Below are 13,498 nucleotides of genomic sequence, written 5' to 3'. Positions count from 1 at the left end.
GTGAAACTCGTCCACAGTCTTCAATCTGTTGCGAAAACATCTTCTAAAACTCAGCTGAAGCAAATCAAAGGCTTTTCCAGTCTGAGATAAATAAACAGCTCAACCTGCCCATTTCCTTCACTAACTCACTGAACCTATCAGGAAACACTGGAAAAATTGTGTTTTTAGTCACCCACTTGGCATTCTGTAAACGACAAAAACCACTTATAAGCAACATCCTCTAATATTTCTCCCATTTTTAACAATGAAAACAACTACACAGAATATTTTAAAGTGAAAATGTATCTTTTTATTGGTACCATACATTAATTATCAAGGGCAGAAACTAACCAAATCAAAAAATATATATCAAACAATGATTTTTCTACAAGGTTTGGAGAAGGTACAAGTCACCATTCAAACTCAATTATAACTGTCGCTGGAATCAAAATGGAAATGTACAAAACGATAACAGAGCTTCAGCTATTTTAGTTAGACTTTACAGACTCAGAGTGCTACCAAATATGCCGACTGAACTTAATGTTAAGCTGGTTTCAGAAGATGTGTGTATGACTTCACTCTTTTGACAGAGATCACACAAATGGAGATCAATTTAAACAAAAAGTAAAAAAAAAAAAAAAAAATCTCAACCTCACTGGTTAACTAAAATTCAGTGAGCACATTCACTTGACATCAAGCTCAAAGTCGTAGTTCACAAAATTGGGATGAATGGTAAGTGAAAAGTCTGTTCCAGTATCAATGAAAAACATGAGCGAATATCTGCCAAAATAAATAAGAGAAGGGAAAAAAAAAATCAACTGAAAAAGAAAAATCATCTTTCCATGGTGCCAATGTACCCTCGGGTATTTTGTAATTTAATTTACACAAGTTTTAAAAAAGAGGGAAGAGGAAAGGGGGGAGGTGGGAAGATAGAGGGGGTGGGTTCATGAGTGTTTTTTCTCCTTTTTCCTATTTTTGTTTCTTTACATTAGATCAGGATGGCTTTAGGTAAATCTAAGTAAGAATACATTTTATTACAGTCAGACAGAACTTTGCTACTACCTTAAATATACAAGCACAAATACACAAAAATTCAAATCTCCAAAAAAGGACCAAAAAGACAAAATAAAAACATCCACACTAAATTATTTCTCTTTTATAAACATAAAAGATAAAAACAATATATTTTAGAGGGGGGAGGGATAAAAGTCCTGTGTTGCTCCTTGGTCTGTAGCTTTTCAGTATTGGTAGAAAATAAAAAAGTAACAATTGAAATGAAGGCGTTTAATACAAATTAAAAAACATTCTAGGGAAATATATACTGTATAAAAACTCTTAAAATGTGTAACTGTGTGTATGTGCATGTGTGTTTCATAGATGCTCTCTGTTTGAAAGACTGCATTCACTGTAGTCTAATCAGAGATGGCTCGGGCACTGCGGAACTCAAAATCCTTCAATCATTATGTTCATTTGTGTGTGTGTGTGTGTGTGTGTGTGTGTGTGAGTGTGTGTGTCTGAGAGAGACGTTTCCCTAGTGCCACATTTCAACTCTCCTGCTAGTGTCTGAATTTCAATGGTTTTGAAGACTGACTCTAAATTCTGGTCTGTCTGCTTTAGCAAAGCCACAATAAGCTCACACTGCTTCTTTTCTCTCCTCACACAGACACACATGCACACCCACACACACTCGTACTCACACACATATACTCTATGATCAACTATTCAGAGCGGCATTGTGCATTGACAGCAGACCAGAAGTGAGAACCATGTTCAGAGGACGGGTGGACAAGTCGTCCCTAAGCAACTCGCCACCATTTCAAAGCCCCGCTGCGATCATCCCTCCACCCTGCCCCTTCCTACATGTAAACTTCAGTGTGGATGATTCAGTGTGCACAGTTCTCCCCTAGATCAAGTCAGCGCTCCTGCTTGGTCACATCTACCTAGTTACTGTCCAAAACTGAAAATTAGTGAGAGTAGATGGGCCATTTTGTGTAAGACGTGAGGAAAAGGGAGACAGAGGTGGGACCCGTGTCTAAACACTGACACCTTGTAAGACTTCCTCTGGCACAGTGAAACTGTCTGAGGACTGACTGAGCTCTCTCGGGCTACCTGGGTGTGATGAGTCTGGGCACAACAGTGATGTCTCGGTCGGTGGGAAGATGATGGGCCATCGCTGTTGCACTCATGGTTGTTGGGATGGGGTTAGGGCTGAGGAGTGACAGACTGGGGTTTTTGTTGAGGTTGTGGGGCTCTGGGCTCTACTGCGATGCCTGTGAGGTGGGGTTGTCACTCTTGCTCTCCTGGCTGGATGGGGCCTTGTTGTTCCAGGGTGAGTTGGAGCCCAGCGCTGGAGAGTTGTTGAAGCTGTCCTCATCATCGATGCCATTGGCTGCATCAAACTGTGTGTTTTCCAGCCGCGTGATCAGACGCTCATCCTCGTCGCCGAACTCCCCTCCCATCAGAGTAGGTTCTCCCACCACCATCACATCCTGCAGAGATGCAATATAGCAGCAGAACAATTAAAAAAATTGACTGACTAAATCATCATGGTAAAAGCTCCATTAATCCCTAAATCACTTTTAACACTTTGACTGGCATCAAGTAAGCTCAATTTTCTGAATGGCTGCAAGTGATGATTAACCCGTGATCATCTATGATCTACTTACTGTCAATATTAATAACTATCCTTTCACTTAACCTGACAGGTTGTATATCAGGGGTGCAGTGGTACAGGTAGCCCACGATACGATACACGTTTTGTGCATAAAGAGACATATTTTTTTCTTCCAAAATGATTTATTTTGCTTGTCAGAAAAAGTTCCAATTCTGGTACTGAATAACACTTTAAGTTAACAGTTAACAAATACAACACTTAGTAGACTTGCCTACTACTTACACCATAGCATAAAATGTGTATAAAAATTAAAAGAGAAACTGTTTCAAATGTTGAAGTGCCTTTTAGCATTGACTACTAGTATACATAAATAGTAGCAGTGATGGAAATAATGGTGTTATTGTTTTTTTTTTTTTTCAGTAACGGGTCATCTGACTAATTACTATTTCCATCGTTACAACACCCATACCGTTGCCGACAATTAAATGTGGCACATTACGAAGTGTGAAGTGAAGCAACTCATTGAAGGTGCCGACTTGGCTCTCAGACAGTCAGCTACAGGAGCTGCAAAAGTGTTTGTTTTTGTTTTGTTTTTTTTTTTATCTCCATGAACTTCATGCTGCATCATGTTCCTGCCTACACCTGTTTTGAAAATCCCCTCTCCTGCGCCCATTCTCACCCTACACTGGAATTTTTTTTTCCTTTAGGTGACAACCGCATAAGTAATGATGATTGGCTAAAGTAGAGTAGGATTTCATGGTAAGACAACCAGAGGCAGGTATTGTTTACACACAAACACTGCTTCTGTTTTTGTGAGCTGCAATGGCTCCAGTTCCAACAATTCCATAGGTCAGACAAAAAACTGCACTGGATTGACACCCCGCATTCTATCCAGCATTGTGTGTCAATATTATTCATTCGATCTAAAGTTCAACAGTTTCATTGCATCGTGTGAATTTCTGTCAATGAATCAATGAGTGTAGGCATAATAACAGAGTGTTGACACAAGATGGCAGTGTACTCACTGGAACTTGGCTGGAAAGAGGAAAGCCGCTGCCAGGACTCTTCTTTTTGTTGTTGTTGTTGTTATTAGTCCCTCCTCCTGCACTGATAGTGCTGCCACCTGACATTTTGCGCTTCCGCCGTTTATTGGGGGCCTGTCTGGATGGCTCAGCTAAAAGAAAGAAAGACATTCAGCTACGGAACATGTTGTTATTTAAAAAAAAAACAAAACAGTTTATGACTGGTGTTGTTGACTTACCTGGTGGTGCCACCATCCTCTGCCATTTCTGGAAGAGGCAAGTCTTGAGGCAGTCTCTGGGGCTGAGGCTGTATGTCTTGTGTCTGGACATAAGCTCCTGCATGGGCTCAAGAATCACACACAGCTGGTGGAGGCAACACACAAAGACAATAAGACAAAGATTAACACATTTTTAAAGATCATTACAGATGCTCCAGTTAATTGAGTACCGTAATTATCAGCTGGTGTTCAGCACAAATTACACCACCGCTGGACTCAGAACTGCTCATAAAAAAGTCAAAAGGTACTAAAACACATCCCAGTGTTTTCACTGCGCAGCTATACTCCAGAGCAGGCATTCTCCTTTTATGGATTTGAATTGGTTCTGGTGAACAGGCAGTGTCTTTGGACAGCCAATATCTGGTGAGCACCCGACTGCCCAAAATGTATAAACGCATTGTTTTCTTTACGAATCAGACATTGTAAATATTGAAGCAACATGTTTGTTCTGGGGTTTTTTTTGTCCCCAAGCAGTTAACTGTTGGCCACAGCTTCTCAAAGCCAGCAAGAAAAGCAATGTGGGGTGAAACATTAATAGGTGTCAAAGAGCCTGTATCATTTGGACGGTCGGGCAGAGGTCATAGAGCAACTGTAGGATTTTGAGAGTAAATAAACCAAAGCTGTTACATTAAATCACATTTCTAGATTTGCCAACATGGTTTGTGAACCTGAACCTGAACACTGAACCTGTACTTTCACTCCAACCTTTGCTCTGTCTGTGTGTGATCATTATATACAAGCAACATGGCAATTATCCAAATACAAGAAGTCCACGATTTGGATTCTCTTGGAGCATCTTTCATACAAGCATAACCTTCATGCAGAAATATGAAGATTGGTGGAAGCAGTAGGTCATTCTTATTTACAATCCCGTTGTGCGTCTGCGTCTGAAATACCTGCCAAAAGAAAACTCTGCCCCGCCTCTATAACATTTGTTTACAAAGCCAAGGCTTTAAATTACGTCAACTGAGGAAAGGAAACTGCTAGATGACAACAAACATTCAAGACACACCTCATTCTAAAATAAAAATTCTTGCATTTGTGCGTGACTTACTCGGAGGTAGTTAAGGGTGGAGTTCGACAGGCCACATCTTGTTATGTTTTTGGACAACTGGTCCAGCATTTGTGGGTCCTGGGCCTGGAGTATCAATAGAAAACAGTAAAAACGAAATCCCTGAACATTCACCTGCACACACAGTATGAATCGTGTGTGGTTTCACTCACATGCATGGCCAGTATACTGCGGGGGATGAGTTCACGATGTTGTCTGATGCTGAAGTGCCACGTCTTTATCCTCATCATGTCGTCAAACATGAACTCCAGGTACAAGCGCCCCTCTACACACACCTAAAGCAGTTCAGGGGACTGAGGTCAGTATAGAGCAGCAAACAGGAAGGCTTTACCACTGTACAAAGCTTTTTATGCAGAACTTATGAGTTTAACAACAAAGCTTTTATATTACAAAGAATCATTTTAAGAATTAGAAGATGACCTGCTTGCAAGCTACAAACAAGTTGGCAACCATTTTTATGAGTCATCTGTGATATCAACTTTTTTGGGCAGATTGTTTCAGACAAAAGCTCACTTTGCTCACTTTTTATTAAAGAAAGTGGGACAAAAAAAAATAATCAGAACCATCCTATTGGAGCCCATGAGGTGTTGCCGGTGTGCACTGTGTCGCTAAAACTTAACAATCCCATGTACAAGTTTTCAAAGTACTCACTCCTATTTTTTGGACTCACAACTGAGATTTATTTAATACCGTCCATACAATACAGGGGGATTTTTTTTTATTTTTTTTTTTTAAACACAGCATGTACAAAACAATACAGGTCAAACAACAGAGCAACACAAAGCAATAGAAAAGAGTTAATTTCTACTTTGCTTTTACTGTGTTATGGAGGCTGTAGTTAGTTTTGTCGTTACACACCTGTGTAAACATGGGCTTTCCATTCTGGGTGACCATGGTGCACTGATCACAGTCAAGGGACACAAAGTTATTGTGGAAGGACTCCTTGGGATGTTTAAGCACATAGTAGAGCTCAGTGGCGCCGCCCTCAAATATACTCCGGAAGTATCGAGGAATCAACGTTCGGCCAATTGCTGGCGATAAGAGTAAAAAGGGATAGACGACATGAGAAAAATAAGGTAAAGCTCTGATACATTATTCACATTTAGTCAATTTATGACAACAGGTCTAAAGCAATGACATGTTCTACAATTTAATTTCTTACTGTAACGTTTGGGTCCGTCCTCCAGACAGAAAGTAATGGTCAACATGGCATCATCTTCAAAGAACTCTGTAGTAAATGCATCCCACCAAAGATTATCGCACTCCTAGAAGGGCAGGAGGAGGTATATATTAAGTTATCAACAACAGGTCTGGATCGTTTTTGTATGTGCAGAAAATATGCAGTTGTGGGTCCCTACGAACCTCTGTCCAATTCTGTAGTCGTTTATTAAGTTCAAATATTCTGTAGTCTGTCTGGTTGCCATATGGTGTGTGCCTCCTAGATGAGGAGAGAAAGCCAGAAAGAGTACAAAACAAAAGCAGGACATGAATTAAAAACATTTAGTATGTGGTATTGTAAACGTCTTGAGCAAACTAATGAAAACATCCTGATCCCTCTAACAGCAAAACACTCATGGTTACTTTACTTTTAGCTGTTTCCCAACCCAGCTGAGAGACTTAATGCAAAGGCTCTAATGATAAGAGATAAGAAAATAGCTTCCAACCACCTTATCTATACTTGATTGTTGCCATTTCTACATCAGCTGGAGATAATGAAAAATAATGCAGTCTTACCCTATTCCTGGCTCCAGGTATGTGGGAGGATACATTGGGGTGGGACTGGAAAAACAAGACACAGAGAAATTAATTACATTAAGCTATACTGCTAATATGCAATGCTCCTCCATCAGCTAGTCTGTCTTTACGACCCTGGGATGGATGCCAAACATGGCACAAATTAGATGATACAAGCAGACAGTAAATAACAACACTTCCCAAATACACATACATCAACTCCAGCTGATTCGCTAACTGCAAAAAGACAAGCTGTGAAATACAGCACACAACTCCACACAGGCACTATCCCTAACCTTACTGAGCCAAGTCAAGTCCGATCAATTTTAGCCTCTAGCTCAACAGCCATTTACCTGGATAATGGGTGGTGGTAATGGCATTGGACCGAAATTACACGTGCTACAAGCTCAATATTTCACCTACTGACACAAGAGTGGCTGGTTGTGTCCTTACCAAAGGATCACCAGTTAAGAAATATCTAGTACCACACTGGCTGCACCTTTTCTTTACCCAGGGTCTGTAACTGATAAAACATCTGTTGTTAAAAGTCAAACTCTACTTTAACTACATTTGTGAAGCTCCTGAACAAATAGTCACGCTCTATTCAATTTCAATTCAAATTCACAATACAGCACAGCTCATGGACTCTGTCCTCTGAAGCCTTTACTACTTGTAGATTGGTCAGCTGCCAGGCTGATTCGGTTTTCAGTGCAGGAACTGAACATGTGATATTCAGGCTGTCTTCCTAGAGCTACGTAACAATGGTATGTTATAAAAACACACATAAGATGCACACAGAAAACTCACCCCACGTCTCTGTCCAGCATGGTGCCGGGGTGGAAAGGGGGGAAAGTGCTACCGTTGGGGGGCTCCTTGGGGGAGTACAGCTTGAATGACTTGGAGGAACAGCCTGGAAGAGAGGTGAGGGAAAATATTAGATGGACCATTACTTGAATGTTTTATTTCAAAATTATCGCTTGAGAGGTTATTTAAAAGCTGTAATTATTAGGTATTTCAGATGGCAAAAACACAAAACTGTGAACCCTGTAACAATTATAGCTGACATGACATGACGACTATCTGGAAATAACGTCAGTAAGTATCTGTCAAAAAAATTCAGTAACTGACACTATGGGCCATTTAATGATGCCATTGCTTGCAAAGAGACCGATTAAAACCCCAAACCATAAAGAGGTACAGAGAAAGAATGTGATGTTTGAGAAGTTGCTACACCCTTTGAAACTATCGAGGTACTTTAAATGTTCTTCACTTTTAGAATGACAATTGCAAAAATTGGTCTATCATGAGGCACATGCATCCTAATATGGCTAAATTGGCCCAGTTCCAGTTGGCTGCACTCATGAACAGGCCATCTCCAATGCACTCATATTGTTACATGGATTTAAAAGAAGAAAAAAAAAATAAACATGATGAGGAAGAATGGTCCTGTAACCAGTGCACCACTGCTACAATCCTCACAAGTATCTAAAGCCAGACAGAAGGACCTGCACTGAGTCCCCTCACATACACACACTAAAAAACTGATGAATCTCTCTCACACACACACAGATCCAGCTCTTGGTGTACTCTAATTGCCCAGCTCTGCCATAAAGGCCATCCAAGCGTAGCGGCCTCTAGGTCATGACCCCTGCCGTCTCCATGGTGAAGCTCCACCTCATTTATGTTGTTCCGTCTTGTTTCTGCATATTAAACATATCTTTGTCTATGTGTATTATAGATAACTATATCTCAAGATACAGAGGGTGAAATGGGCTTTAATAATATTAATGGGATGATGTTGAGGTGGGGGGGGGTTGTGATGTGAAACAAATGAGTGATGTGACATATTTCAGGTGTGCAACTGAACAAAAAGCAAAACAGTCTACTTTGATATACTACTGAGAGACTGGCAACACACTGACTTTTGTTGTCTGCAAAAACCATCATATATACTATTCTATGCTTGTGTCCATTTAAAATGAATCCTCTCTTCAATGATAAAAGTTAGATCCCCACCGGTTGCTATTCTACTTGGTTCCCACTGTGTGTTCAACAGCAGCCCCGTGTCCTATTATAACTCTCACACACCTAGAATAAATGAGTGAAGAAACGATGTTATCAACGAAGAGCACAGATGACCCAAACAGGCTTTGGATCTGTAACATGGAAACAAAATAAAAGCCACAAAACGTATGTGTGTGTCCGACTTTGGGCAAAAACAAGTTGTTTACTGTGTGGGCCAGCAGCAGAACTATGCTATGGGCTGGATGCATCACCGGAGGCAAACAAATGGGGTTGATAAATAAATAAATAATCGATGGTTATGTGTCCATTAGTTGTTGAGAGCTCCATTAGCTCCTCTCCTCTACTGTTAGTGGTTAATGACAGGCAGTCAAAATCACATCAGCTGGACGCCACTTCCTCCTCTGGGAGTCCTGGTCCACTCTCTTATAAGCCATAAACATACACACATTACACATATACATCTCCTCCTGACTTCACTCGCCGTCGACCAACCTGCAGAGCAAATCTCATCTCAGATGTTGAATGATGGGACGAGAATCACACTTGAATCCAGACCAACCCCGGAGCTAAAATCCATCCAACATGGCCAAGTCCCTTTAAAAGAGAATAACCTGTGGTGGTTTTGGACATCTGCCACTTCAGACTACCACCATGATGGCTCAGGGGGACATGCAACTATCCAACCGGGATGTAGGCTGGGTTAAATTGAGGCATAAAGCAGTGTTAGCAAACATTGAACAAAAACGTCTTGAATCCGGAGTGCTTTAATGAAACTTCCCTTAATATGAGCTTCAAATATCAACGTAGGTCACAACTTCGGCAGCCGAAGTGCATTTAGCACGGAGTTGTCTGCTTACAAAGGCAATTAGAAAGCGCCTGATGCTAACATGTAGCCTTTAGCTTGGCTGAAACGTACAACACCTCCAGAGCTTCGGCTCCAAACAAAAGCCAGCTCTGGGTTTATCAGGCGACACATCCCCCGAACAGAAACATTACATTATAACGGGCATCGAGGCGTCCAGCCACCCAAACACTGAGTGTGTCCTGTCCTGCCCCGCAGGCCTGGGAGACAAGACAGCACAGGACAGGACAGGACAGGCTAACGCTAGCAAGCCCGGACAGTCAGTCCCCAGTTAGCCGCTGTTAGCCGCTGTTAGCCCACCTGCTAACGCCTCAGCGTTAAATCCCCTTTCAGCGAGAAAGCATCGAAATAAGGCGACAAATCACAACCAGCACAGCTCGTCAAACACATTTACTCGCTTTCGGCAGCCAGACATTGCAGTAAAAGCGTGTATGTGTGTGCTGAGGAGGCGGAGGAGGGGGGCAGAAAGCGACCCTTTACCTGAAAAGAAGTCCAATCAGAAAATTGATGTTTACAGATCCGTGATGAGAGACCGTGTGTACGCTCCGTGCGTAAAAACCGATAGGCCCGCTGGACGGCGGCTGGCTGGACGCGACGTACCAACACAATACGTCCCTCTAAATAGGATCAATAAAAAAATCTCCTCAAATCCAGAGGCTGGCGCGGAATAAGGCCTAAAATCGGGGGAGTCGATCGGTTATGTTTTGTCCCGCATGAGGCCTTGTCAGTGGGCTGAAGCCTGCTGTGGGTTTACATACGGACCCCGATGAGCCCTTTGTTCACGGGAGGACATGAACAATAGCTGTAGGCCCTCCTCCTCCTCTCCCTCCGCAATGCATTTGCTCCTCTCTCCTCTGCCCAGCACCGCCAGCCTCCCCCCTCCTCCCCCCTCCTCCTCCCCCACTAATGCACAACTGCTCATAAAGGTTGTCTGGTAAGCATTTTTTTTTTTCTATTATTATTTTCCTCCTCTTCCTCTCTGCATCCATCCTTTCCCTCTAACTGACACAGATGAGAATTGGCCTAATACAGCCGGTTGGAAACGTGTACGGAAACAGTGTTTCTCATCTTCACCTTAATTAGAGCACAACAGCTTTCTACAGACAACTGAGCTGAGACAGAGACGGCCGAGACCCAGGTCACATGTGAAATATCCCAGAGGTTGATGCAGACTGATGCACAGACAGCAGCCCGGTCAGACATGTTGGATTAAGATCTTATAAATTCACTTTACTGGCTTGTCGCCATTTAATTGTGTCACTGAGTTTGTATACTGAATTGTCTCCAAGGTAAGTAAATCCATCCATCACTGGGAAATGCTGCCTTTTCCCCCCTGCCCACACACACACACACACACATACAGGAAGCACTAAATCAAAAGGAGAATCCCACAGGCCTCTAAATCTGCTTAAATCGCCTCAAATTATAATCAGATATTCAGATCACAGCCAGTGAGGACTCACCCATATGGCCAAAGTTGAGATATAAAAAGAACAAGCACAGAAGTATTAGGCTAGACATTTTTCACACACACACACAAACATATGTATATAAGTTTATGTGTGTGTGTGTATTCCATAGTATTTCCTCAAAAGGAAAGGAATCAACACAGTTTAAACATTTTAGTTGTCTTTCACTTCACTGAAAAAATCTTTCCTCTCAAACGCCGAGGGGCCTTCTGATCATTGAAAGATGTTAAAGTAACCGGCATTACAATGGTTTTGATTTCTACACTGCCCATGTACACAAGCAGTGAAAACACAATGTTTTATTAATGATTTATTCACTCACTAAGCTGCCAGTAACTTGTCAGTTACTCTCTGGAAATAGTTAAATTGCTTTCCCAGAGGGTTTGTATGGAGCAGAATGCTAATAATTTTATTTTGGTTTTAGGAGAATTCATACCTAAAAGGTTTATACTACTCAATACTCAAGTCCTGTTCCTACTCAGAAGTATGAGTCATTATTTGAAACAGTGGTCAGATAATTTTAGCTTGTAGAAAATGCTTTGGTCCCAGGTGCATTTCAAGAAACAGTTTCAGTAGTTGTTGTGCAATAAAGTAATGTTTCTAACAGTTTTTTATTTACTATTTATATGTATATTTAATATTTTACCAAAAGCAAAGAAACCCTTATCACAAAAAGAAATTATCAAAAGAATAATAATAGAAAATGATGATATTGTTATGATTATTATTAATGCATTTATTGTTGTTATTATTACTAGCAATATTAATAACAATAGTAATAATAGTATCATCCATTGGGTCTTGTACTTTTGTAATTTGTGTAACAGATAGTGCTCTTTTGTGCTGACATATTGGTGAATGTTTTCTGTCTGGATATGTGTTCTCTGAGCAGAACTCGCAACTCTCTCACAAGTGCAAAATGAAGATGGCAACTCAAATGTGAACCTCTTTTGAAACTCTGATGGGTGAAATCTGGAGGATGGTGAAGTGCAGGGTCTCTTAAAGCTAGACATGTAGAGAGGATAAGCCGCTCCAAGGACTGTCTCTCACCCGAGCGACAAAGATGCTCAGGCTGAATATATGGATATTGGTTTGACCATGGTTAGCCTGTGGCATGAGCACTTCACAGCTCACAACGCTGCTGTCAGTCTTTTGGCAACATCTTTGTGTGTCTAGTACCAGGGGGAGGTGTAGTCAGTAGTAGCTTAGAGTGTCTGTTGTGGGTGACTTATGTGGATTTGCCTATCTTACATTCACTGGCCCCTGTAGCCATGGCAACACAAGCAGTCAATGTTGCCACAAACGGAGAGAGTCTAAGAATCATCCATGGAAGTGGACACACAAGGGTTAATCCTAAATGTGTGTGTGTTTGCATGCGCGCGTCTCCAAAGCTCATCCATTGAAATGGTACATGACTGGGTTAATCCCTTGTGCTTGTGCGTATGTGAAAATGTGTGTGTGAAGGGGTGATGGAGAGGGGGTGGGGGTGGGAGGTGTGTCGGGATAAGGCTGGAATGGCTTACACACACCGTCTCTTTTGCTTTCAGGCATAGGGAAGGCCTTATCTTCAACCAGCACCCCAACCAGTGAGGCTCTCTCTCTCAGACACACACACACACACACACACACACACACACACACACACACCACTACCTCACCTTCACTTCACCAGCTTCCCTCATTTCCCCATTTCCAGTCACACATTCACACCTAAAGCCATAAATCCATGTACAATACTTGATTAAAGCTTGAGCATGCACTGGCTGAATAAACTGTGAGGTTTTCACTAAGCTTACACTTAAACTTACAAGTGAAACTTGTTTAATTCACCTTGTTTAATTTAAAGTCAGTAAAAGAAGGAATGTACCAAATTTGCACTTTCTCAAGAAAGGCACAAAATAAAAGGTACAACATTTTGACCCCTGGGCTTTTGTTGATCTATCAGCTCTGAGAGAGCCAAAAAGGAAAAGACCAGCCGGTCAAACTTACCTTCTTTAGTTTCCAGCTGCTCTGACATTGCCATTTTGTCACCTACAAATGAACTTTCACAGTTATACACTGGTCTAACTCACAGGGTAGGTCTCTGTTTCACGCCTCTCCCTCTCTCTGATATCTCCCATGTCCAGACGTCAGGCTCAGGGGCACGGGGGGGGGCGTCTACACTATATGTGTGTGTGCTGAGTGTCTGTGCATGCTCTGTGCAAGTATTGGTTAATGTGAGCGTGCATGCTTGTTTTCGTGCACATGTGCAAATGTGTGCAGCATGCCACTTCCACTCACTAGTCAACAGGAAACTGAGCAGCACACACATCTGCCACAGTTGTGATAACAGCCGTCCCAGTCTCCCTCCCCTCGACGCTGTTTCCAACACTGACCTGAGGACAGTCACATGTTGGTACGACTGCACAAAAAGCCCTGACTAAACTGATCCTGGTTTGTGAGA

The 13,498-nt window shown here is 41.9% G+C and overlaps 1 protein-coding gene across 1 annotated transcript; it reads right to left on the bottom strand.

Annotated features, from left to right (window-relative positions):
• Positions 1–272: 272 nt before the first annotated feature.
• Positions 273–13,189, bottom strand: ldb1b (LIM-domain binding 1b). Its single transcript, XM_029503309.1, has 11 exons — positions 13,045–13,189; positions 7,507–7,609; positions 6,700–6,744; positions 6,328–6,403; positions 6,128–6,230; positions 5,824–5,996; positions 5,118–5,240; positions 4,948–5,031; positions 3,855–3,978; positions 3,619–3,767; positions 273–2,468 (listed from the first exon to the last, which is right to left on the bottom strand). The coding sequence occupies exons 1-11, from the start codon at positions 13,076–13,078 to the stop codon at positions 2,238–2,240; spliced, it is 1,245 nt and encodes a 414-aa protein (XP_029359169.1). The 5' UTR covers positions 13,079–13,189; the 3' UTR covers positions 273–2,237.
• Between the last annotated feature and the right edge of the window lie 309 nt (positions 13,190–13,498).

The sequence above is a fragment of the Echeneis naucrates genome, chromosome 1 (assembly GCF_900963305.1).
Source record: "Echeneis naucrates chromosome 1, fEcheNa1.1, whole genome shotgun sequence".
Taxonomy (NCBI): Eukaryota; Metazoa; Chordata; class Actinopteri; order Carangiformes; family Echeneidae; genus Echeneis; species Echeneis naucrates.
This window is presented reverse-complemented; position numbering and strand designations above follow the sequence as displayed.